This window comes from Podarcis gaigeae, assembly GCF_964106915.1.
Source record: "Podarcis gaigeae genome assembly, chromosome: 18".
NCBI classification, from domain to species: domain Eukaryota; kingdom Metazoa; phylum Chordata; class Lepidosauria; order Squamata; family Lacertidae; genus Podarcis; species Podarcis gaigeae.
Window position 1 is genome coordinate 8,637,424 of NC_139696.1, and position 25,490 is coordinate 8,662,913.

General features: G+C 49.2%; 1 protein-coding gene across 1 annotated transcript; it reads left to right on the forward strand.

Moving 5' to 3' along the window:
• Positions 1-927: 927 nt before the first annotated feature.
• LOC310835465 (uncharacterized protein) lies at positions 928-24,445 on the forward strand. Its single transcript, XM_083720094.1, has 2 exons — positions 928-1,970; positions 23,362-24,445. The coding sequence occupies exons 1-2, from the start codon at positions 1,253-1,255 to the stop codon at positions 24,339-24,341; spliced, it is 1,698 nt and encodes a 565-aa protein (XP_083576220.1). The 5' UTR covers positions 928-1,252; the 3' UTR covers positions 24,342-24,445.
• The last annotated feature ends 1,045 nt before the right edge of the window (positions 24,446-25,490 follow it).

Here is a 25,490-nt window from a genome sequence, read left to right on the forward strand (position 1 = left end):
AATGATACAGCCTTGTCTCGCCCATTGGGCTTCCATTCCCAACAGCAAGGGCTTGTAGACAGGCTGGCTGGGCTCCCTCGCCCGCTTGCTTGCCTCAGCCCCTGGCAACCAGCACCCCCTGGCCAGCCCCAGAGGCACCATTCACCTGTGGGGCTTGTAGCTTGGGCTGCTGCAACAAGCACTCATGCAAGCCTTTGGGAGTCAGAGATGCAAGAGGGCATCAGAGGAGGGAGGGAAGGGAAGAGCGTCAGAGTCCAGTGTTGCCCGCGACACCCCTGACCACCATTCAAGGCACCCCAGGTTGCCATGGCACAGTGGTTGAAAACCACTGGCATAAAAGCATATGCATATTCAAGCATAGGTCCGTCTTCTTAAATGGGCATGGTAATAATAATAATAATAAATTTTATTTATACCCCACCTTCTCCAGCCAAGACTGGGCTCAGGGCAGCTAACAACCAATAATAAAAACAAGCTGATTAAAATACAACATTAAAACATTAAAATATAGCCGCCTATTATTATTATTATTACGGTCAGAGCTGAAATCAGTGCTCTCTCTCTCTCTCCCATAGCCTGCAACCACCTGCATCCAACCTAAGGCATCCGTATCTCATTTTTTGTTCTCTGCGGCTTCCAGAGAAAAACTAACAGACAACTCCCTTCGAGTTGGAGATTTGCTACTGAATACCTGAATCACATGATCTAAAGCAAAACACTACGGGAGAGCTAGCCGAGAACATCGGCTGTTAATTATTAACCTGCTAGAGCTTCAGTGGAATTTTCCAGTTTCCCTTTAGCAATACACATACAGGCATTCAGTTCGCAATGAAACAATTAACACTCCCTCTTAACACCACAAGAAGAGCGGGCCGCCCTTGCCAGAAGTCTGAACTGACCACGTGCAGAACGGCTTTTGAAATCGGGCTGAAGGCCATGTGCGCTCGTGGGGCCCCTGGGTTGCGCAGATCCCTGGCTGCCTTGGAGGACATATCTAATACATTTCCTAGGTGGGTTGAGGTAGGTGGCTGAGGTCATGAGGTCACAAAGACCTCTGGGCAAATGTCCTGGGAAGGCTTTACTCATCAGGCAGCCCTGGTGCTCTGGGGGAAGACCAGCCACCTGTGCTTCAACACCAAGAGCTTGGCCTGTTCCACTTGCCTGGCCGCGGTCTGGTTTCATGGATGATCCAGTAGGAACTACCACATTGATGCTCCCGCTGCCCAGAAAAGACCTTTAGACAGATCCACCTATGATCTATGCAAGAATGCACCTAATATCTCTTTCACCTCCTGTTCATCTGGTCGCAGGGATCTCTCTCCTGCTTCTCTGCATCCCTTCCAGTGATGCCTTAATCCGTGCAGTGTACAACCACAATGGCATCAGCCAAGATTTTGATGCCCTGCCTTCCCATTTTGGACCTTCTCTCCACCGCGAAGGTCTTCTGGGTCACCTTGTCGAAGCCAAGCCAGCCAACGCCTGCCAACCCATCGACACCCCGCCGCCGGCCAACAGCTCCTCCACTGCCTTCATCGCTCTCATCCAGAGGTATGACTGCCCCTTCACCACTAAGGTCCTTCACGCCCAGCAAGCCGGGTACCATGCCGCCATCGTGCACAACGTTGACTCGCAGGCTCTGGTGACCATGTTGGGTGAGAACGAGGCCGTGAAGGAGTCGGTCAGCATCCCTTCCTTGTTCATCAGCGAGTCGGCTTCCACCCAGCTCAGAAGGATCTTCCATTATGACCAAACCGCTTACATCATCCTTGTCCCTGAATGCCACTGGCTGTCCTGCTGGGATGCTGAGCCCAACTGCCAATCACATCCTCAAAGGTCTAGGCAAGGCCTCCCGAAGCAGACATTCCCTTGCCTGCCGACGCGCTGCCACTTGTTCAACGGCATCCATTACCTCCTGTTTGGCCTCACCCTGGTCATCTGGGTGGTGGCCTTGTATGTCCTCTGCTGCTTGTAATGACTTTGGGGTTCGGAAGCCAGCATGCAGCTAGACAGATGTTCCTCAAGGCACTTTATTTGGCGAACTTGCAAAATTAATACATTGTCCACAAATGAGATCTTCTGTGGCTTCTTCTCCCTCACTTCTCCCCATTCTCTGAATGGCTGTTTGTCAACCTGGTGCCCTCCAGATCAGCTCCCACTAGCCTCATAAAACATAGTCATTTTGGAAATCTCCCATCAGCCTCCCGGCAAACTGTTCCATCATTCTACAATCTTCCCATTCTTATACTTTGAGGCATATCTCTCTCTCTCTTTCTCTGTTGATCTTAGAGAATTCTAAGAATTACCTTATGTTCTTCTATCATTCTAGTAGCCTTGCCTCAAAAAGGATATGGTAGAGTTGGGAAAAGGGTAGCCAAAACGATCCATGAGTTGGAGTAACCACTGATGGAGAGGTTTGGAAGAGAGATTCCCACTCTCCAGTTACAGAGTTAAGCACATTGGCAATTGCTCCCAGCACATTTAAATCTGGATAGATTTACATCTGTCCTCACCCACCTTTAAACAAATGCTCCCCACGAAAATACCTACAATAGATTAAATCACAGACACTTCACTTTGCAAATAAGTGAATGCTTTACTCACAGAGTTTCAGAAGGAATAGCGAACAAGTCTCTATTGGTTGGCCTTAGAAAAAGAAAAGAAAAGGTTCCAAACAACTTACAAAGAAAAGTACTTTGTTTCCTTACGAAAAGGATCAGGCAGTCTGTGGGTTGGCAAAGATGCAGGCTGCAAAAACTCCCTTTGGGAGAGTACCAGTTCACTTGGTTTTTCTTGAAGCTGGGAGCCATTGCCTCATGGCTCCTTGCTTGTTCCAGGAAGCACAAAAAGAGAAGGGGGGGAGGTGGGGCAGAGCCTGCTGAGAGCCTGCTAAGCCATACCTACCATGGCAACTTGGCCTTACGGCTCAGGTTAACCCTTTCATGCATGCACACATGAGTCAATAACTGCGCATTACAACAATAACCCTACGGGGAAAGGTAAGGGATAACTCACTTGGTAGAGTATGAGACTCTTAATCTCAGGGCCTTGGGGGTTCGAACCCCATGTTGGGCAAAATATTTCTGCAACGCAGGGGGTAGGAATAGATCTTGGGTCTCCAGCTGTTTTTGGACTACAAATCCCATCATCCCTGACCTAGGGATGATGGGAGTTGTGGTCCAAAAAAGAGATGGGAGACCCAAGTCTGTGGTTCCTATGATATGATCATTGGGGGCTTTTTAGCTTTAGCTTTTATTTTTTCTAAGTGAGTAAGCGGTGGTTGGAGAAATTGAGTAGGAAGAAGTTTTCCTCCCTCCCAATGTCAGGAGCCCTTAACACCCATAGCAGCTGAATGCTAAAAGGTTTCGGGACAGATAAAATACAACGCTTCTTCACCCAGCACATACGGAATTAGGAGAGCCTACTTGGATGGCTTTAAAGCGGGATTTGATAAATTCACGGAGGACGATAAGGCTATCAGTGGATGCTAGTTGTGACAGCTATTGGCTGCCTCCAGGTTCAGAGGCAACCTTTCTCGGAACACACATCATTGAATACCAGATGGCAGCAGCAGAATACTGCTGTATTCATGTCCTGTTTGTGGGCATTGTGTGTGTGTGGGGGGGGAGGAATGTATCAATGAAGTAGAATGACAGATACAGTGGTACCTCGGGTTACATACGCTTCAGATTACAGGCTCCGCTAACCGAGAAATAGTGCTTCAGGTTAAGAACTTTGCTTCAGGATGAGAACAGAAATCGTGCTCCGGCGGCGCGGCAGCAGCAGGAGGCCCCATAGGCATAGCTGTCAACCGTCCCTTATTTGGTGGGAAACTCCCTTATCCCAGCGCTGTGTCCTGCTGCTGTCCCTTATTGATGATGTCCCTTAAATTTCCCGGGTTTCAAAGGAAGCAGCTCCTCTCCCTCCCTCCCTGCCGACCAGGGAGGAGGGAGGCTCCAACTGTGTTGCTTGGCTGTGTTGCTCACCCAATAAGAAGTCTAAGAACAACTGGGGGGTGGAGCTTGCATGCCTTGTCCCGATCAAATCGGCCACATTGCCTGGGGACTCGCCTTTGCTCAGCGCTTCCCAGCAGAGAGGTGACGGTGGTTTCCCTTGCTGCATCCCCTTTGCCGGGTTGCTGCGCTGTGGGAAAACTTCATTTGGCTGCTGGCTGGGCTTTCTGCCTTTGGCTCGGAGGGGCTCAGAAGTTGAACATACCTGTCCCCAGAAAACCCCTTATTTTGGCTGCTGGTCCCTTATTTTCAAATCTGTAAATTGACAGCTATGCCCATAGGCTAAAGTGGTGCTTCAGGTTAAGAACAGTTTCAGGTTAAGAACGGACCTCCGGAATGAATTAAGTACTTAACCCAAGGTACCACTGTATTTTTTAGAGTTGGAAGGGAGTCAGAGGGTCATCTAGTCCAAGCCCCTGCCATCTTTATCTTTTCACAGGATGGGCTTTAGCAGCCAGGTTTCCACAACACACAATGTGTGCTGGTCCCATGGGTTACCCGAGAGGCAAGGTCCAAGTCCGGTCCGTGGTCAAAGGTGTAATGTGGAGGCAGTCCGTAGTAGCTGAAGCTGGGTGCAGGGCAGGGTGTCGGGTGAAGTCAGCATCAGGCTTGCAAGCAGGGAGCCAGGGCGGGTCAGGAGCTCCGGCAGGAAAGCAGGACAGGGTTCAGGCAGGAACTAGCAACCAACAATGTTGCTCCTGCAACTTGGGACTGGGGCTGGCCGTCTTTTATCTGCCCCAAGGCATAGGGCAGTCCCGGTCCACAAGTGACTTGCCTCTCCTGGCCTGGAGGCGAGCACTCCTCCTGCGGGAACTTAGTTCCCTCCGCCTCTCTGCCCTGAGCCTCTGCAGCTCAGGAGAGGCTGGAGGGTTACTGGACCCAGAGGCCACCTCAGCTTCCTCTGACGGGGCTGAGAGTGGAGCACCTGCAGGCAATGGGTCCTCCATCCCGTCAGGAGCCAGAGCAGACTCAGCTGATGCCTGCACCTGAGGACCCAGCACAGGTGAGGGCCCTTCAGGCTCATGCCCCAGCCCCGGCTCAGCTGGTTCTGGAGGCGGGGGATCCTGTGCAGGCTGGGATCCCTCGGGTTCAGCATCCGAGTCCGAATCCCAGGCCATCACAGAATGAGGAATTGTGAATGCTACGCAATATTAACTTAACAGTCAGGTGCAGAGTTTTCCCTGAGAGCCAGCGTGGTGTGGTGGTTAAGAGCGATGGACTTGTAATCTGGTGAACCAGGTTCGCGTCTCCGCTCCTCCACCTGCAGCTGCTGGGTGACCTTGGGCTAGTCACACTTCTCTGAAGTCTCTCAGCCTCACTCATCTCACAGAGTGTTTGTTGTGGGAGAGGAAGGGAAAGGAGATTGTTAGCCGCTTTGTGACTCCTTAAAGGTAAAGGGACCCCTGACCGTTAGGTCCAGTCACGGACGACTCTGGGGTTGCGGCGCTCATCTCGCTTTATTGGCTGAGGGAGCTGGCGTACAGGTCATGTGGCCAGCATGACTAAGCCACTTCTGGTGAACCAGAGCAGCACACGGAAACGCCATTTACCTTCCCGCCGGAGCGGTACCTATTTATCTACTTGCACTTTGACGTGCTTTCGAACTGCTAGGTGGGCAGGAGCAGGGACCGAGCAATGGGAGCTCACCCCGTCACAGGGATTCGAACCGCCAACCTTCTGATTGGCAAGCCCTAGGCTCTGTGGTTTATACCACAGTGCCACCCACCTCCCTTTGCGACTCCTTAGGGTAGTGATAAAGCGGGATATCAAATCCAAACTCTTCTTCTTCTTCTGAGTGAATTTATTGCACAGAACCCTACTGGAATCTTGTATAGAGGCCAAGAAAGGTTTGAGAATGAGTGGGGTTTTGGAGGGACCCCACGGGTCATCTACAACCCCCCGCAATGCAGGAATCCCGGCGAAAGCAGCCCTGACAGGTGACCTCCGAACCTCTTCTTACAAGCCTCCAAGGAAGGCAGCATCCACCACCTCTGGAGGAAATACTTTATTTTTCACAAATGAAGATAGGAGTCAAGAGGACCTACAACATAAGATTATGCTACTGAGATGCAGGAAAAAAATATTTTAAAAGCATAAAAGGAGCATGAAGATATGGAAAACAGCTGCCCTGTTAGGTTGCATGACCCTTTTCACCTCTGGAGCGAGTCCATTCCATCGCGAAACAGCTCTTATTGTTTGAAGCCATGGATTCAAAGGCCAAGGAAAGAGTTTCCAACAAAACACCAGGAAAGACTTTCTGATAGTAAGCCGAAGAATCACTGTTCACCTGAAAAGTGAGCAGGATACTCACCCCCCTCTGCCAAGAGACCAATCCAATCAACCATTCAACCTATTTTTGAAGACCCCTGCCCCTAACTGCACCCACACAGCACTGCAGTGTGGGGATAGACGAGAAAAAAACCCCCTCCTGCCAGCCAATCACAACAGACGACAAAAATAAATAAATCCCTACTCGCCTATGGCGACCAGCTAATCTCACACTCCATGCTGGGAGGGAGAGGGCAATTGTGCTGGGTTGAGGGGGTGTATTAATCTAGAAGTGGTTTCACACCCCCACTTCCTGTTGATCCCACAAATGCACAAGGGATGGGATGGGAGGGGGGCAGGATTCTCAATGCACAATCTGTCGCACTGGCTCCAAAGCCTCATCTGTTTGTTGTCTCTTGCTTTCTAACACATCTTCTTCCTCCCTGCCCTCCCCCCCCCCACCCCCCAAAATATCCATTCTTTGGACCATTGATCCAAGATAGTTTCCTGCTGCATTCCAATAAGGTCCTTTATATCCCCCTTCTTCCCTACAGAACCACTTTCTCCCCCCCCCCCCCGTGTTTAAATGATTTTGTTTTAACCTATGTTTGCGCCTGAGCCTGATAACTTCTATGGACAGGATTGATAGTCCTCAGAACGGATAGAAAATTAGGCAGGTTTAATAAACTTCATCCATGGCTTCCTCTCGCCGCCGTATATCAAACAAGAAAACAAATATATCGACTCGCCATCCCTTAGAATAGCACTTATAAGTCACGCCGGTGCAATATTCCTATCATTAAAAATGGTGATGAGAAGCCGGGTTTAAAAGATGGGGAGGCAAAGCAACCTGAGACGTGACCTTGAAGGAGAAAATTCAAAGGCAGGTTGCAAAAGGAGCCAACTAGCCCCTTCCTTGGTGGTCCTGTAGGTTCTCCAGACAAGGAGATTTGAGCCTACAAACTTTTGGGGGGCGCTAGCTCCCTTGGTTCCATAGTTCCCCCAACCCCATAAAAAAAACATTATTCAGAGTAAGGGTTGTGCATGGCCCACTAAGGGAGATAATGACACAATGGAATTCCAAAAGAGTAACTATTAATTGCACATTTGCTCCCCGTCCAATTAAAACAATTTAATTTAATTAATTCAACGAAATCGATGAACTTGGTCCAGCGATACCAGCTTCTCGGAGCCTGGAAGACATTTACACCTCCAGCGTCGCCTGCTGCCCCCTTGGGCTCTTGTCACCCAAACCTGGTCACCCCACCACCCACTTTGAGAACCACTTGGCAACCTGACCATTCTCTATCACCCTTTGAGAGCCAGCGTGGTGTGGTGGTTAAGAGTGGCGGACTCGTAATCTGGTGAACCGGGTTTGATTCCCCGCTCCTCCACATGCAGCTGCTGGGTGACCTTGGGCTATAAGAAGAGGGAAAGGGGGAAGTCTGGTAGCCCTACCTTAGGGTAGTGATTGATAAAGCGGGATATCAATTCCAAGCACTTCTTATGCACGATGGGCAAGTTGGTACCAGGGCCAGGGCCAGTGCTGGATCTAGGGATAATACCTCTGGGGTGGTATTGAAGAAAGTATCAAAAGTTTGGGTCCAGAATCTCTGAACTAAGCAACAGCCCCACCACAAATGAAATACTGTTCTGGTAGGACATGGGTGTCACTGTGATCTAAATCACTAAGCCTCTTGGGTTTGCCGATCAGAAGGTCAGCAGTTCGAATCCCCGCGATGAAGTGAGCTCCTGTTGCTCTGTCCTAGCTTCTGGCAACTTAGCAGTTCGAAAGCACGCCAGGGCAAGTAGATAAATAGGTACTGCTATGGCGGCAAGGTAAACAGTGTTTCCGTGTGCTCTGGTTTCTGCACCAGAATCAGTTTAGTCCTGCTGGCCACATGTCCCTAAAACTGTCTGTGGACAAACGCTGGCTCCCTCAGCCTGAAAGCGAGATGAGCGCCACAACCCCATAGTCACCTTTGAGTGGACGTAACCATCCAGGGGTCCTTTACCTTTTACCTTTACAATGGTACCTCTGGTTACCCACTTAATTCATTCCAGAGGTCCGTTCTTAAGCTGAAACCATTTTTATCCTAAGGCACGCTTTTGCTAATGGGGCCTGCCGCTGCGTGCGCACCCCCGGCGCACGATTTCCATTCACATCCTGGGGCAAAGTTCTCAACCAGGAGCAGCTACCTCCGGGTTAGCAGAGCTCGTAACCTGAAGCGTTCGTAACCAGAAGCGTTTATAACCAGAGGTACCACTGTACTGTTCCGGTGTGTCCACAACCATACCAACAGAAATCAGAAGGACCTTTTCCCATTCTGGATTTTGGGAGTCGAGTTTTCTAGTGTGGCTTCGGCAGACTGCAAAGACCTATAACCCTGTTCTGGCACAGCGATGTTCCACCCGGGCTTTCATTTCACTTCCCTGTGCAGGCAAATGCCGCAGTATAACCACCAGCCCAGGCATCCCGTGCTGTTTTCTTTGGCTTGTGGGAACCCAGCAAGCAAAAAATCCACAAGCAGCAGCGGAAAGGCAGCCGACAGCTCGTCAAGTTGTTGAAATAATTAACTGACCTTCTCTCTCTCTCTCTCTTTCTTCTTCCTTCCCTCTGCTCCGCACTTCATACGGCTGCAGCGCTGCGGACAGCTGCCGCCAAATGGACCTCTGCCATCATGGCCAGCAGACCTTTGCTGGGTCTTTAAACGGGAGCAAGAGAGAGAGAATGTGTGTACCATGGAAAAGCAGAAAACAGCAGCTGCACGGAGCAGGCAGATGGGCCCAGCCTTGTTGCAAAGGAGAGCCAAAAACCTGATCAGGAGTATCCCACGACCAGGGTCATTTGGAGCCAGAATCCAAGCTTGTGTTATTCCATGCATCACCTCTCCCTGTGTTTGTAGCAGGAGCGTGAAAAAATATTGGTAGTCCTTGTTGCAATGGGCAGAACGAGCTCCTTCCCAAACACTGCAGCTGTCATGGTGCCTCTAGCTTAGTTATTTTCATTTATTTTTTTAGCTGTTCATTTGGACGCAGATGCTGAGCTTTCTAAAGCAGCAGAGAGACGGTCGGCTGAGCCTGGACATCCACTCGGTTGCCTGGGGAGTCATTTGTGCAGAAACGCCTCTGTGCGGCGTTCCTTGTGCCTTGATCAACCCGGGTCCCATCTGTGCTGTACATTTAAAAGTGGCGCCCTGCCATTTTCAGCAAGGTTCCTGGGACATGGCAGTTCATTAAGGATGCTGAGGCGGTGCTGGGAGACACCCTGACCACATTTTGTGGCTGTTGTTGTTTAGTCGTTTAGTTGTGTCCGACTCTTTGTGACCCTCTGGACCAGAGCACGCCAGGCCCTCCTGTCTTCCACTGCCTCCCGCAGTTTGGTCAAACTCATGCTGGTAGCTTCGAGAACAGTGTCCCACCATCTCGTCCTCTGTCGTCCCCTTCTCCTTGTGCCCTCCATCTTTCCCAGCATCAGGGTCTTTTCCAGGGAGTCTTCTCTTCTCATGAGGTGGCCAAAGTATTGGAGCCTCAGCTTCAGGATCTGTCCTTCCAGTCAGCACTCAGGGCTGATTTCCTTCAGAATGGAGAGGTTTGATCTTCTTGCAGTCCGTGGGATTCTTAAGAGTCTCCTCCAGCACCAGAATTCAAAAGCATCCATTCTTCGGCGATCAGCATTCTTTATGGTCCAGCTCTCACTTCCATACATCACTACTGGGAAAACCATAGCTTTAACTATACGGACCTTTGTTGGCAAGGTGATGTCTCTGCTTTTTAAGATGCTGTCTAGGTTTGTCATTGCTTTTCTCCCAAGAAGCAGGCGTTTTTTAATTTCGTGGCTGCTGTCACCATCTGCAGTGGTCATGGAGCCCAAGAAAGTAAAATCTCTCACTGCCTCCATTTCTTCCCCTTCTATTTGCGAGGAGGTGATGGGACCAGTGGCCATGATCTTCGTTTTTTTGATGTTGAGCTTCAGACCATATTTTGCGCTCTCCTCTTTCACCTTCATTAAAAGGTTCTTTAATTCCTCCTCACTTTGTGCCATCAAGGTTGTGTCATCTGCATATCTGAGGCTGTTGATATTTCTTCTGGCAATCTTAATTCCGGCTAGGGATTCATCCAGCCCAGCCTTTTGCATGATAAATTCTGCATATAAGTTAAATAAGCAGGGAGACAATATACAGCCTTGCCGTACTCCTTTCCCGGAACCACATGCAGAGCTATAATTCCCTGGGAAGAGGGATTGATTGTGAAACTCGGCGTGAGAGCAAGGGCTCTCCTAACATCTCTCTGCACCCGTAGCAAACTAGTTTCCAGGATCCAGGGTGGGTGTGTGGGTGTGGGTGTGTGTGGGTGTGTGCTGTGGCTGTTTAAAGTGGTATTGTGATAGGAATTTTATGGTCTTAGATATATGGTAATGTTCACAAGTGTACCAACCAAGCACGTACATAGATCAGCACAGGAAGGCCAACCTGGAACCATTTTGATTCCCAAACTGAGCCAATGTTTTCTCTGCAAGGTCAAAGTGGGAAGCCTCTCCATTGTCTCTTTCCTCACAAATCCTCACACATTTAAGATATGAAAAGGGTGTGAGCCTGTGACCTGGCCCGGGAACTAAGTATTTATCACTACAAAAGACTGGCCAGGCTCCCCAGGAAATCCAGTCAAGTCACCTGCCAGACAGGAGATAAACAACAACAGGAGAAAAAGAATATTCAAATTTCTGTTTTAGACCGCCTTTTCTGTGATGTAGGTGTGATGTATCTGAGGGGTGGTATTAGGTTACACCCCTTCTGTGATGTATGTATGATGTTTCTGGGGGTGGTCTTGATCTACAGGGTGGCAAATTCAAAAGTCTTTATAAGGCCTTGCATGCCATTTTTCTGGGTCCCTCCTCTCTCATGCGGGTGAGGGGAGCACCCTGTTGCAACAGATCAATAAAGATCAAGCTTACTAGCTGCTTTGCTTCTCAATATTCTCTGGTTGGCCTCTTTTATTCTCTCCTACCAATAGGGAACCTAGGTAAGGACTCTACATGGGCTCTTGGATACCCCGTAAGGGAAAAGGGCAATTTTTTGTTTACAACAGTATGATACTGCTTTAAATGCATTTTGCAGATGGGGCCTAATTTAGGTCCACCGATTTCTGCTGAGACAAAAAGGGATGTAAAGGAGGATCGTGTCCATTTAAATATCCGTGGCTTCCCCCAGAGAATCCTGAGCTTGCTTCCCTTTGTCTCTGAAGGTCTCCAGCCTGCGTCTCTAACCCCCCCCCCTAAACCAAAGCCCCCTGCCCCCACCCTCCCACCCTGAGATTGCTCTGGCAAATCCCCTCCCCCTCCCTGGCCAATTACATATCTGGGCTCTCAAAATGTGCAGCGCCACGAGTGCCGATTCCCTGGGGTAATCTGCAAAAGTGCAGGCTCTTATTTCCCTGGGACCGTAGAACAATCAGCACTGGTTTCGGTAATGCAGCAAGATAAATTGAAGAAGCTTCTTGGAAAGCGGAGGCAAAAGGAACGGCTGTTTTGCACTCACTGAATCCAGTTTGGAAATGGGGAAGGCGCGGGGCGGGGGGGGGGGGAGCTGACCTGGTTAGGAAAGTAATCCTGTAAGTGATTGGGGTGGGAGAATGGTATGCACCAGAGCAGAACACTCCCCACCAGGCCTCTGAACTTGCCCGAGGCCAATGATGGCCAAACTTGGCCCTCCAGCTGTTTGGGGACTACAACTCCCATCATCCCTAGCTAACAGGACAAGTGGTCAGGGATGATGGGAACTGTAGTCCCAAAGCAGCTAGAGGGCCGAGTTTGGCCATCACTGCTGTAGGCCATGCCCCCTCTCTGTAGACCAGGCTTCCTCAAACTCAGCCCTCCAGGTGTTTTGAGACTACAGTTCCCATCATCCCTGACCACTGGTCCTGCTACGTAGGGAGCATGGGAGTTGTAGGCCAAAAAACAGCTGGAGGGCCAAGTTTGAGGAAGCCTGCCGTAGACCTTGCCCCCATTCACAAGCAATTCCACCTCTCCCAGGCCACACCCCTCTCCCTAGGCAATGCAGTGGTACCTCTGGTTGCAAACGGGATCTGTTCCAGAGGCCCGTTCGCAACATGAAAAGGCCGTATCTGCGCAGGTGTGCGGTGCGAGCAGTGAAACCCGGAAGTAACCCTTTCCGGTACTTCCGGGTCGCCGCCGGACGCAACCTGAGAAAACGTAACATGAAGCAAACGTAACATGAGGTATGACTGTACCCCCATCTGTGTAGGCAACACTCATCTTTCTAGGTGATGCTCCCTCTAAGCCACACCCTCTTCTCTCTAGGCCACACCCCTTCTCCTAAACCACGCCCCTCTCACAATCAGTTCCACCTCTCCCAGGCCACGCCCTCTCTCCAGGCCACTGTCCCTCTCAGACCACGCCTTCTCTCCTTAGACCATGCTGAGTGTGAGGCTGGCATTTGTGTCTGCTGCCAAGTGCTGACTGGTTGTTTATCCAGAGCCAATATTGGGCTGTACGGTGCATGTTACAACCATGTAGTTGGGAAAGAGCAGAGGGGTGTGGTTTTGCTGTCCCACAGGTAGAGAACTGGGTCCCTCTCAGGTGAGAGATGGAGATAGCAGAGTTGGACCATTCAGCGGTTGTGGGGTATGAGCCCATCGTAGCTTCAGAGGTCAGGAGAGTGCATAATAATAATAATAATAATAATAATAATAATTTATTTATACCCCGCCCATCTGATTGGGTTTCCCCAGCCACTCTGGGCGGCTTCCAACAAAGTATTAAAATACAGTACAGTGGTACCTGAGGCTAAGTACTTAATTCGTTCCGGAGGTCCGGAAACTGTTCTTAACCTGAAGCACCACTTTAGCTAAGGGGGCCTCCCGCTGCCGCCGCGCCGCCAGAGCACGATTTCTGTTCTCATCCTGAAGCAAAGTTCTTAACCTGAAGCACTATTTCTGGGTTAGCGGAGTCTGTAACCTGAAGCGTATGTAACCTGAAGCGTATGTAACCCGAGGTACCACTGTAGTCTGTTAAACATTAAAAGCTTCCCTAAACAGGGCTGCCTTCAGATGTCTTCTAAAAGTCTGGAAGTTGTTCTTCTCTTTGACATCTGGTGGGAGGGTGTTCCCCAGGGCGGGTGCCACCACCGAGAAGGCCCTCTGCCTGGTTCCCTGTAACTTGGCTTCTCGCAATGAGGGAACCGCCAGAAGGCTCTCGGCGCTGGACCTCAATGTCCAGGCAGAATGATGGAGGTGGAGACGCTCCTTCAGGTATACTGGACCGAGGCCATTTAGGCCTTGTGTGTCTGGGCTTAGCAGCCATCCTTTTGCATGTGGTCCGTCATACCTCTGCATGTGAGTGGGTTTGAGTGCTCGGCAGACCAAATGTTTGAGGCTGTGAACGATCGTAAGTGGTTGTGCGCAGTGAGTCGGTGGGTTGGTTTTATGATTAATATGTGCATGTGCATGTCAGTTGAATCTTGCATTGCACAGACTTGTAAGGGTCTCGATTGTTTCGTTCATACCAATAATGTTTATGGACACGGATATCATTTCTGCAATTGTTTTGTTATTATGGAAAATTGCTTGGCCTAGTTTTTACCGTGCTTAGTTTCTGAGTGTGCGCATCTGCACGTATTGTAAACCGCTTCAAGAAATTCTGATAGTAAGCAGAGACATCATCTTGCCAACAAAGGTCCATCTAGTTAAAGCTACGGTTTTCCCAATAGTGATGTATGGAAGTGAGAGCTGGACCATAAAGAAGGCTGATCACCGAAGAATGGATGCTTTTGAATTCTGGTGCTGGAGGAGACTCTTGAGAGTCCCACGGACTGCAAGAAGATCAAACTTATCCATTCTTAAGGAAATCAGCCCTGAGTGTTCACTGGAGGGACAGATTGTGAAGCTGAGGCTCCAATACTTTGGCCACCTCATGAGAAGAGAAGACTCCCTGGAAAAGACCCTGATGTTGGGAAAGATGGAGGGCGCAAGGAGAAGGGGACGACGGAGGACGAGATGGTGGGACACTGTTCTCGAAGCTACCAGCATGAGTTTGACTAAACTGCGGGAGGCAGTGGAAGATAGGAGTGCCTGGCGTGCTCTGGTCCAGGGGGTCACGAAGAGGCGGACACGACTAAACGACTAAACAACAACATGGTAATAACAACCACAGCAACAAGAGATGTCTCAAGAATGTGAGAAGAGCCTCCTGAATTCAGCCCAATAGCCCATCTCGTCCAGCATCCTTCAAATCAAAGAACTGTAGAGTCAGAAGGGACCACAAAGGTCATCTAGTGCAAGAATCCTTTGCCCAACATGGGGCCTGAACCCACAACTCTGAGATTAATTGATAATCATTTTATTATTTGTACTCCGCCCATCTGACCGGGTTTCCCCAGCCACTCTGGGTGGCTTTCAACAAATATAAAAGCATAATGAAACATCAAACATTAAAAACCTCCCCATACAGGGCTGCCTTCAGGTGTCTTCCAAAGGTTGTATAGTTCTTTACCTCCTTGACATCTTACAGGAGGGCATTCCACAGGGAGGGCGCCACGACTGAGAAGGCTGGTTCCCTGTAGCCCCACTTCTTGCAGGGAGGGAACCACCAGAAGGCTCTCGGAGGTGGACCTCAGTATCTGGGCTGGATGATGGGGGTGGAGACGCTCCTTCAGATACCGTATATTTTGCTCCATAAGACACACATTTTCCCTCCTAAAAAGTAAGGGGACATGTCTGTGTGTCTTATGGACCGAATGTGTGTTCGCTCGCTGGCTCCCTTTCCAGCCCCGGCCCCTTGCCCAGGCCTCCATTGTTGAATGTTCTGCAGATGGAGGTTGTTTGTTTCCCCAGCGACATGTGACTGGTTGATTAGATTATCTGCCTGGACACTGTAGAAAGGGCTCCCTTTCCTTCCCTAAAGAAGCTGCAGAAGTATGATTTGAACCCCATAAAAACAGGATTTTCCCCCTTTGCAAAGTAAGCTCAACAACTTTGAGTTGATCCTCAGAAAAGGGGGCTTTTCCCCTTTGCAAAAGAAGCTGCACAACTGTGAGCTGATCCCCCAAAAAGCAGGGCTTTCCCCCTTTCCTCCTCTAAAAACTAGGTGCATCTTGTGGTCAGGTGCGTCTTATGGTATACAGGGCCAAGGCCTTTTAGGGCTCTAAAGGTCAGCACCTTTAAGAGTCTCACGCTCTACCTACTGAGCTCCTGTTGCGTGGCAAGTCTGTTATGATATTGAAGCAATGCTGCTGCAAAGTCCTAGCTTGAAAAGTAAACATGATGGGAATGTTGGGACTGCCCATGGGAAACAGAGGGACAGTCAATTCACAGTGTGAAGCACCGGAATTAGCTCAGAGTGTAATATGAGGTCTTCCGTTTATTCCTGTCCGGGAAGTACAGGAAGTGTTTGTCACTACACTGCTGGAGTTTGAAGAGAGCAGTCATGTTTTTTGTAACGCTGCAAAGACAGAAATAAAGGCATGTAAATACGTTTCTGTCTATCTCTTTCCCCTGCCAGGGGGGGCAGGAAAGAGGGGGGGTGTTCTTCTCACGTTTGAAAAGAATCGCCGATCGTGACCTAGCCTGCGCTTGCTGGGGAATGCAGCCAGGGAGGTCAACAGGGAATCAAGCCGGGTGCCTGGGATTGTTGCCAGTTTCTGCTGATATGGGCTTGAATTCCTGACAAAGTCCCCCTCCCCCCTTGAGAAATAAAAACACAGGACACGGTATATAAGGTTAATGGGCGAAAAATGGGACCACTTTTTTGATTGCAGGAATTGAGCGGTATTGGCTTAGGCATTGGTCCTATCAGCTAAGCGGCTTCAGCCCGATTGCATGAAGACCAGTGAGGGTTAACCACCAGTAGGGGGAGTCCTGCTGATGTACATCAACTAGAATCTCCTCCGGGGTCACCGCTCAGTGGCATGCCTTAGGCCCACACCTCCATAGGCTTTGGACAGGGCAACACGCCCCGGAATCCTTTACCGGACTACCCTTTGCTTTGGTGGGAAGGTGATGGCACTTCCTTCCTCCCTCATTTGCATAACAATATCCTTACCAATGCCTAACCACCAATACCAAGAAGTTGTGATGATTTGCTATGAGGTAGGTGAAAAACCAAATGGTAGGTGCCAATTCGCCAAGTGGAAAAAATTCCTACCAGGCCTCTTGACGGCGACCAACCGAAGTCCATAGCAAGGACAGAGGAGAAACTAAAGGGCGGGCAGGGTGGGAAACCTGATCAGCTGGAGAGGCGAAGAGAGGGCGGTCCTTGGGTGCGCCGGGCATAAAGAGCCGGGGCCACGCCTCCCTGACCAGCCGATTGGCTAGGCAGGGAGCTGACGCACCCGAGGATTCCCTCATCTCGCGGGGGCTGCAATTCAGCCCCCGCATGTGTGGGGAAGGTGTGGGCCCGCAACCCCACCTCCTCGCCAGTTTGGAAGTGGCTTTCTCACAGTGGCCAACCAGATGCAGAAATGACTGGCAGAATCCAAGACCAGGGAGAAGAGTCGGCGGAAGAAGATTGGAAGAAATTTAAAGACTACCTACAGAAATATTGTAAAATTAATGAATGTTAGAATGATGTTGGATAGAAATTAAGTGGTTTCCAGCTGTAATGCTGTAAGAGAATATGAAAAAAAAAAGGGTTAGAAACAGGTAAAAATTTAATGATAAGGATTTGCTGAACTAACAATCTGAATTGGAATACAAAAAAGGGAGGTATGAGGAGGTCCGGGAAACAAGCTTAAGGAAAATAAGCAATGGAAAATCTGCGTGTTCTTAATTATTTTTATTTTTGTATTTTTGTTATTTTTTCTTTTTTTTTGTATTATTATTATTAAAAATCTTAATAAATATTCTATAAAAAAAAACAAAGACCAGTTCTTTCGATAATATATCTGCATTGGCATCATCAAAAACATTCAGTAACATTAACACACGCATTTCTTTTGAGCCGAGAACTTTGTCGCAAAATCTAGAGGTGAGCGAAGTCCGAGGGACAATAGCGTTCTGATCTGCGTCCTAATATCAGGAAGCGAAGTGAATTGGGTCAGTCCTCTTTGAAATGCTGGTGGAACGAAATTTCCCGCCCACCCTCCCGTCCTCAGGGAGTTTGTCAGAACATCAGAGGGTCTGATCAAATGGGAAAATGGGGTGAAGTTGCGTCGCGAGGATGTACCTACCTCTTAAGCCCGTGTAATCACGGAAAGAGATTAAGGTACAGAAGAAAGAGACAAATTAAAGAGGCGGGGATAATAGAGGTCTTACGGTTTCTCCGGTCGGAGGTGATTTGGTATGTTTAGAAGCTATTATCAAATCATGTAAGCCACTGTGTGCTTTAGGAGAAACAAGATTATCTTGCGTGTACTTTTTAATGACATGGCAGGGGAGGGCTGTGGGGAGCGGGGGGTGAAGAATGACTGGATCCCAAGGGGTAAAATGTGCCAGCCGTAGCAGAGCAAGAGCAGAATTTGAGGTCGCCTCTCCTGCCAGGGGGGTGAGGTTGGTTCTAGGGGTTAGGAGGGGAGTGGCAGGCAGTTCCCAGTACGTTTCCGAGCACAATTCAAAGTGTTGGTGCTGACCTTTAAAGCCCTAAACAGCCTCGGTCCTGTATACCTGAAGGAGCGTCTCCACCCCCATCGTTCAGCCCGGACACTGAGATCCAGCGCCGACGGCCTTTTGGCGGTTCCCTCATTGCCAGAAGTGAGGCTACAGGGAACCAGACAGAGGGCCTTCTCGGTAGTGGTGCCCGCCCGTGGAACGCCCTCCCTTCAGATGTGAAGGAAATAAGCAGCTATCCTATCTTTAAAAGACATCTGAAGGCAGCCCTGTTCAAGGAAGTTTTTAATATTTAACGGTGTACTGTTTTTAACACTTGATTGGGAGCAGCCCAGAGTGGCTGGGGAAACTCAGCCAGATGGGCAGGGTATAAATAATAAATTATTATTATTATTATTCTACCATCGGGCATTGCCCTCCTTCTAAAGATGCAAGCTGGTAGCTTTTGGGTGCACCTGACTCACTCCGAGCAGAGTCATAGAATAGTAGGATTGGAAAAGGACCATCTGCTCCAAATCCCTTGCAATGTAGGAATCACAGCAAAGAACCCCTGGCAGGTGGCCCCCCCCCAACCCTTGCTGAGAAGCTTCCAACGAAGGAGAGTCCACCACCTTCCAAGGGAGGCTGTTCCACTGTCGAAATGCTCTGACTGCCGGAACGTCCTTGCTAACGTTGAGTCGGACTCTCCTCTCTTGGAGTTTGAATCCGGAGCAGCAGAAACCAAGCTTGCTCCATCATTGATGGTGGCCATCTTGTAACTTTCCAGTCTTCTCCTTGTTGTTGTTCAGTTGTTCAGTCATGTCCGACTCTTCGTGACACGAAGTTGTTCAGTCGTTCAGTCGTGTCCGACTCTTCGTGACCCCCTGGACCAGAGCACGCCAGGCACTCCTGTCTTCCACTGCCTCCCGCAGTTTAGTCAAACTCATGCTGGTAGCTTCGAGAACACTGTCCAACCATCTTGCCCTCTGTCATCCCCTTCTCCTTGTGCCCTCCATCTTTCCCAACATCAGGGTCTTTGCCAGGGAGTCTTCTCTTTTCATGAGGTGGCCAAAGTCTTGGAGCCTCAGCTTCAGGATCTGTCCTTCCAGTGAGCACTCAGGGCTAATTTCCTTCAGAATGGATACATTTGATCTTCTTGCAGTCCATGGGACTCTCAAGAGTCTCCTCCAGCACCAGAATTCAAAAGCATCCATTCTTCGGCGATCAGCCTTCTTTATGGTTCAGGCTTAACCATACCCAACTCAACCATTCTTCATCTGGACATGCTATCCAGGTCTTTGAACATCTGCATACGTCGCCCTCCTCTGCATATGTTCCGGGTTTGACCCAGGTTTGTGTTTCGAGGCCGATCTGGAAACGATGCCTTATGAGGAACGGCTAAGGGAGCTGGGCATGTTTAGCCTGGAGAAGAGGAGGTTAAGGGGTGATATGATAGCCATGTTCCAATATATAAAAGGATGTCACATAGAGGAGGGAGAAAGGTTGTTTTCTGCTGGTCCAGAGAAGCGGACACGGAGCAATGGATCCAAACTACAAGAAAGAAGATTCCACCTAAACATTAGGAAGAACTTCCTGACAGTAAGAGCTGTTTGACAGTGGAATTTGCTGCCAAGGAGTGTGGTGGAGTCTCCTTCTTTGGAGGTCTTTAAGCAGAGGCTTGACAACCATATGTCAGGAGTGCTCTGATGGTGTTTCCTGCTTGGCAGGGGGTTGGACTCGATGGCCCTTGTGGTCTCTTCCAACTCTATGATTCTATGATTCTATCATATTTGCACTTCTCAAGGTGATGTGAGGACCGAAACACAGCCATGCTTCGAAATTTGCACTTCTCTGAATGGTGTATGCAGTTCTCCAACCCAGTCATGTGTGCAAAATACAGTAGCACCTCGGCTTACGTAACCCTCTGGTTACGTAAACTTCATGCTACAAAAGCGGCAAACCCGGAAGTATCAGACCGGGTTTTGCTGTGCATGCATGCGCAGAAGCGGTCTACCGCCTAGTGCATGCTCAGAACAGTGATCCTTGGGTTGCGGAAACCTCGGGATCCGGCCGGACCTCCGGAACAGATCCCATTCACAACCAGAGGTACCACAGTAAAATAATAGTAATTGTAATAATATTAATAATAATAATAATAATGCACGCATTCGTGAAAAATTACAGAAATGCATTATATTAGGGGGAATTGCTTTGCAAAATAAATGCATACGTTAGTCAAAGCTGCATGCAAAAATATGTTGGTTAGGAGAATAATCCGCACTAAGTTGCTGGTGAATTTTAATGAGAACCAGACTTAAAGACTGGAAAAATGAGAAACAGAAACTGATATTGAAGAATCCCCGCCCCCCCAAATCCCGACTTGTCTCATAGTCCCTGGCTCTCAGCTTCTGGCCCACCTTGTGTGGTTTCCCATGTGTCAGACCAGGCAAGTCGCCTCTAAAGGCTCACAACTCCTGGCATTTCTGACTGCTGCTGCTTGTAACCTTCCTTCTTAGGATAGATCCACATTGCACATTTAAAGCACATGTGACGTGCATTTAAAGCACATGGCCCATAGGATCCTGGGAACTATAGTTCGTCATGGTTGTGGGAAATGGTAGCTTTGTGAAAACTACGGTGCGAGGGATTCTTTGGGGGCAAGTCAAGTGCTTTGAATGTGTGTGGTGCAGATCTCCCGTGCTCCCCAGAAGAGGAAGGGATGAGAGATAGAGAGAACAGCAAAACAACTTTGGCAGACAATGGGTTAAAAATTCAAGGAGGGCCATTTCCTCCCTCCTTCCAAGTTTGGTTCTTCCTTGGAGTGGCAAAGCGGGACCCTTTTCCTCCATAATTGCTCCTCTCTTACGCAGGCATGACAGCATCTCCTCTGCGGCTTGTTGACATTTAAATAAATCAGAATCCGAAGGAGCGAGGAGATTGCCTGGGCAGGGAGGGGAGGCCGGAGGGGCCTGGGGAAGGGGGGAGAGAACCCTCAAGCAGCCGGAGCAGCCGTCACAGGCCCAGCTACCAGGCAAAGAAAGAGCACTTCCAATTCCTTGACAGGCGGGCACGAAACTGAGGCGGTGGCTGGAGCACAGAAGACATGGTGTATTTAGTCGTTTAGTCACGTCCGCCTCTTTGTGACCCCCTGGAGCAGAGCACGCCAGGCACTTCTGTCTTCCACTGCCTCCCGCAGTTTGGTCAAACTCATGCCGGTAGCTTCGAGAACACTGTCCCACCATCTCGTCCTCTGTCATCCCCTTCTCCTTGTGCCCTCCATCTTTCCCAACACCAGGGTCTTTTCCAGGGGGTCTTCTCTTCTCATGAAGTGGCCAAAGTCTTGGAGCCTCAGCTTCAGGATCTGTCCTTCCAGTGAGCACTCAGGGCTGATTTCCTTAAGAATGGATAAGTTTGATCTTCTTGCAGTCCATGGGGCTCTCAAGAGTCTCCTCCAGCACCAGAATTCAAAGCATCCATTCTTTGGCAATCAGCCTTCTTTATGGTCCAGCTCTCACATCCATATATCACTACTGGGAAAACCATAGCTTTAAATATACGGACCTTTGTCGGCCAGGTGATGTCTCTGCTTTTTAAGATGCTGTCTAGATTTGTCATTGCTTTTCTCCCAAGAAGCAGGCGTCTTTTAATTTCGTGGCTGCTGTCACCATCTGCAGTGATCATGCAGCCCAAGAAAGTAAAATCTCTCACTGCCTCCATTTCTTCACTTTCTATTTGCCAGGAGGTGATCTTCGTTTAGTTTACTGCATGTACACTGTTAAAAGAAAATATTATGAAAATGATGTATAGATGGTACTTAAACCCGGTCAAATTATAAAGATTTATCATACAAATGATAATCTACCGTATGTTGGAAATGTGAAGAAAAAGAAGGTACTTTTTATCATATGTGGTGGACGTGTCCTAAGGTGAAAAACGTCTGGGAAAAGATTTATAATGAGTTGAAAAAAATGTTGAAAAATACATTTACTAAGAAACCAGAAGCCTTTCTACTTGGAATATTAAGATTGGAATTGCCCCCAAAAGATGTCAGATTGTTTTTGTATGCCACTACAGTGGCAAGTCTTTTATTAGCCAAAAATTGGAAATCACAAGAAATACCAACAATAGAAGAATGGTAGATGAAGATGTTGGACTTTTTGGAGATGGCTGACTTGACTGGAAGAATCTGCGACCAGAAAGAAGAAGAGATACAAGAGGATTGGAAGAAATTTAAAAAATATTTAGCTAAATATTGTGAAATAAGATAAATAGAAAATTCTTGGAAGTAATAAATAGGCTTAGGGGTAGAATAAGAATGTCTGTAGTAAATATTAAGGATTAGAATATTAATAAAGGAGAAGAGGTTAGTTAATGAAAGGAGTTAATATTATTAGAAATATGAAGTTGGAGAACTGTTATATAGGTGATATAATGAAATTCAGATAGAGAGGGTTTGAGGAAATCAGTTATCAATGTAATGAGAATTAGATATTTAAAGATACAAATTTCCTCTGTGTTTAGTTTTGTTTATTGTGGTGTAATGTGTTTTTCTTTGTTATGTGGTTTGTTATGTCTTTTTTGTGATAAATGTGGAAAATAAATAAATTTTTTGAAAAAAACAACAACAGAGTCCTGGTCAGAGGGAGAAGCCTGGGAGGAGGAGGTGTTGGAAGCTGAAGAGGCAACAGGGTTTAGTGAGCAGGAAGAGGCTGGGGCAGAGAGCAGTCCAGGCTCAGGGGCAGAAGATGGGGATGGAAAGGAAGGGGGCAAGAGGCAGAGGTGAGACAGGTGGCTGAAGAATCCAAGGTTTCTCCCCCTCCTGCTGTGACCAGTCCCACCGCCGGTCTCTCAGGACCAGAAGAGGCATGAAGAGTGTGGAGCAGAGATGAACAAGACGAAGAAGTATCAGATTGTTTGGGAAGGACCCAGGAGAGGAGGAGACTTAAGGAACTGTGGAAAGGAGGAGACTTACAGCATTCACAACTGCCTTATTGGGGCAAGATCTACTGGGAAGAGTTGCTGAGATAAATTCATGACTATCTAAAGGCTGCTAGCCACAAGCGCTATGCTCTGCCTCCATCTGGAGGCAGTTCTGAAAACCAGTTGCTGGAGACCAAGGGAAGGGAGAGGGCTCTTGGGTCTTGCTGGCAGGCTTCCCCATTGGGTCATCTGGTTGGTCGCTGTGAAAACAGGATGCTGAGCAGGATGCCACCATTGGCCTGACCCACCCAGGCTCTCCTTACGTTTGTGTGAGAGTCCCATGACATTGTTTGCTCTCACTCCATCTTTCCTCTGCTCACCAGCCAGGGATGTAGTCAGTGAGTGATGTCATAAGGGGCCAGGCAGTTTCCAAACAACTATTGCTGAGAAGGTCGGAGGTGCAAGTGGTGGGAAGTGTGTGGCCGGGAGGTGACCAACATCTATGATTGAAAAGCTCTTTTGGAAGCTGGTCCTGGAGAAGGAAGCGTCCCTGTGAGAAGCGCGTGGCTTGCTGTTGGCCTTGCCTCCGTGGTCCCAACCCAGCTCTCCAAGATGCGCAGGTGAGACCTGGATTTCCCACCAAGCTCTCCACCCCACCATCCTTGTCCACGGAAGGTGACCTCCAAGATGCAGCTCTCGCTTCTCTCTCCTCCTTCGCTGGTGGCCTTTTCCCTGGTTCTAGAGGTCACCTTGGCCAAGCCGTTCGTCTACCTGGTCTACACCCAGAACTCCACCTGCCTCGATTTCAAAGCTGTCCCCGCTTGCTTCGGCCCTCCGCTCCCCCAACTGGGGCTCACGGGCTACCTTGTCGAGGTGGTGCCTCCAAATGCCTGCCAACCCCTAGTAGCCCCTCCGGTTCCAAAGACATCTCCGCTGGGCTACATTGCCCTCATCCGTCGATATGGGTGTCCCTTTGGCCTCAAGGTCTTCCACGCCCAGCAAGCTGGCTACCGGGCGGCAGTCATCTACAACTTCTACTCTGATTTGCTTGTGAGCATGGCTGTTGAGGTAGAAGGTCTGAAGGAGAAGAAGATCTTGATTCCGTCCCTCTTCATTGGTGGGTCAGCCTCCAAGGTGCTGAGGGGGCTGGTGCGTTCTGGGAACGGCACCAAGGTCACGACAGTGGTGCCTCAAGGCTATTACAATCCCTGCTGGGATGATGACATGGACATCTCCGTTTGGGACCCAGCTCACCATTACCTGCAGTTCTGGCCGGGCTACTGCACCCAACAACTGATTGTGGAATTCCTCCGAGAGTTTGGGTTCGTGATCCTTCTGAGTTTGGCAGTCAGCGGCCTGGTCTTCGCCGGATGCTTGAAGTGGTACCGGCGGAGACAAGGCATCAGGGTGAAGACCTTCAGGAGAGGCGACAGCTACGACCTGTGTGTGATCTGCATGGCAGATTACGAGGTGGGAGAGAAGTTGAAGATCTTGCCATGCTCCCATGCCTATCACAGCACCTGTATCAACACCTGGCTCCTCATCCAGCCCAGAAGCGGGAGGACCTGCCCCATTTGCAAGCAGAAGGTTGGTGTTGTGATCTAGGCCCGCCACGGGAGATACCGCTGGATGAAGGAAGAGGAGGAGGAGACGGAAGGAGGGAGGCCCAACACGAAATATCAGAAACAACAAAATTCTCCCAAACATCAGCCGTTGTTCCCTTCCTTTTATTGAGATTCTGTGTTTACATTTCAGAATTAGGTACAGATGTGTGCCCAGGGTTTGGGTGGGTTTTTTCCCCTTCTTCTTTTCCAAAAAAATAATAAATAAAAGTGCATATCTCTTGGAAGCTCTGGCGGTCTGGAGGAGGTGAACCCAGGTGGATGGGTGACACCTTGGCAAACAGGTGAGATGTCAAATAGTTCAATGAGGTAAGGGCAGTCTGAAAGCACCCGGCTGTTTATGTTCCAAGATGGGGGCAGGAAATCCCCCTGCAGTGTGGTGGAAGTGAGGAAGAGTTTGGATTTGATATCCGGCTTTATCACTACCCGAAGGAGTCCCAAAGCGGCTAACATTCTCCTTTCCCTTCCTCCCCCACAACAAACACTCTGTGAGGTGAGGTTTCAGTTACAGATAGGTAGCCGTGTTGGTCTGCCATAGTCAAAACAAAAAAAATTCCTTCCAGTAGCACCTTAAAGACCAACTAAGTCAGTTCTTGGTATGAGCTTTCGTGTGCATGCACACTTCTTCAGATCTGAAGAAGTGTGCATGCACACGAAAGCTCATACCAAGAACTGACTTAGTTGGTCTTTAAGGTGCTACTGGAAGGAATTTTTTTTTGTTTTGTCTGTGAGGTGAGTGAGGCTGAGAGACTTCAGAGCAGTGTGACTGGCTGAAGATCACCCAGCAGCTGCATGTGGAGGAGCGGGGAAGTGAACCCGGTTCACCAGATTACGAGTCCACTGCTCTTAACCACTACACCACACTGGCAGACAGTCCTGGGTACCGGTTGTGGAATTTGTGCCCCAAATTCCAAATCAAGCCATGGTTGGCTAATCCCACACGACTAGCTTGTTGGTGACCACCAGGGAAGAATTCTGTCGGCCTGCTGCAACCTCCCTCTTCGCTGGCCAATAGCCCACCTGAGAGACACCGACTCATCCTTCCCTGTGCTCTGTCTGGGGGTGGAGCAAAGCAAATCCAGCATCCCCTGCAAATTGTGGGTGGGTGGTTCACGCAGACGTGGAAGAGGTT

Excerpts from the sequence above, each read along its gene's own strand:
- LOC310835465 (XM_083720094.1), top strand. The coding sequence starts at position 1,253 with ATGATCTATGCAAGAATGCACCTAATATCTCTTTCACCTCCTGTTCAT. Across the intron at positions 1,971-23,361 it reads GTATGTCCTCTGCTGCTTGT|ACCTGGATTTCCCACCAAGC; the intron begins AATGACTTTGGG and ends TGCGCAGGTGAG.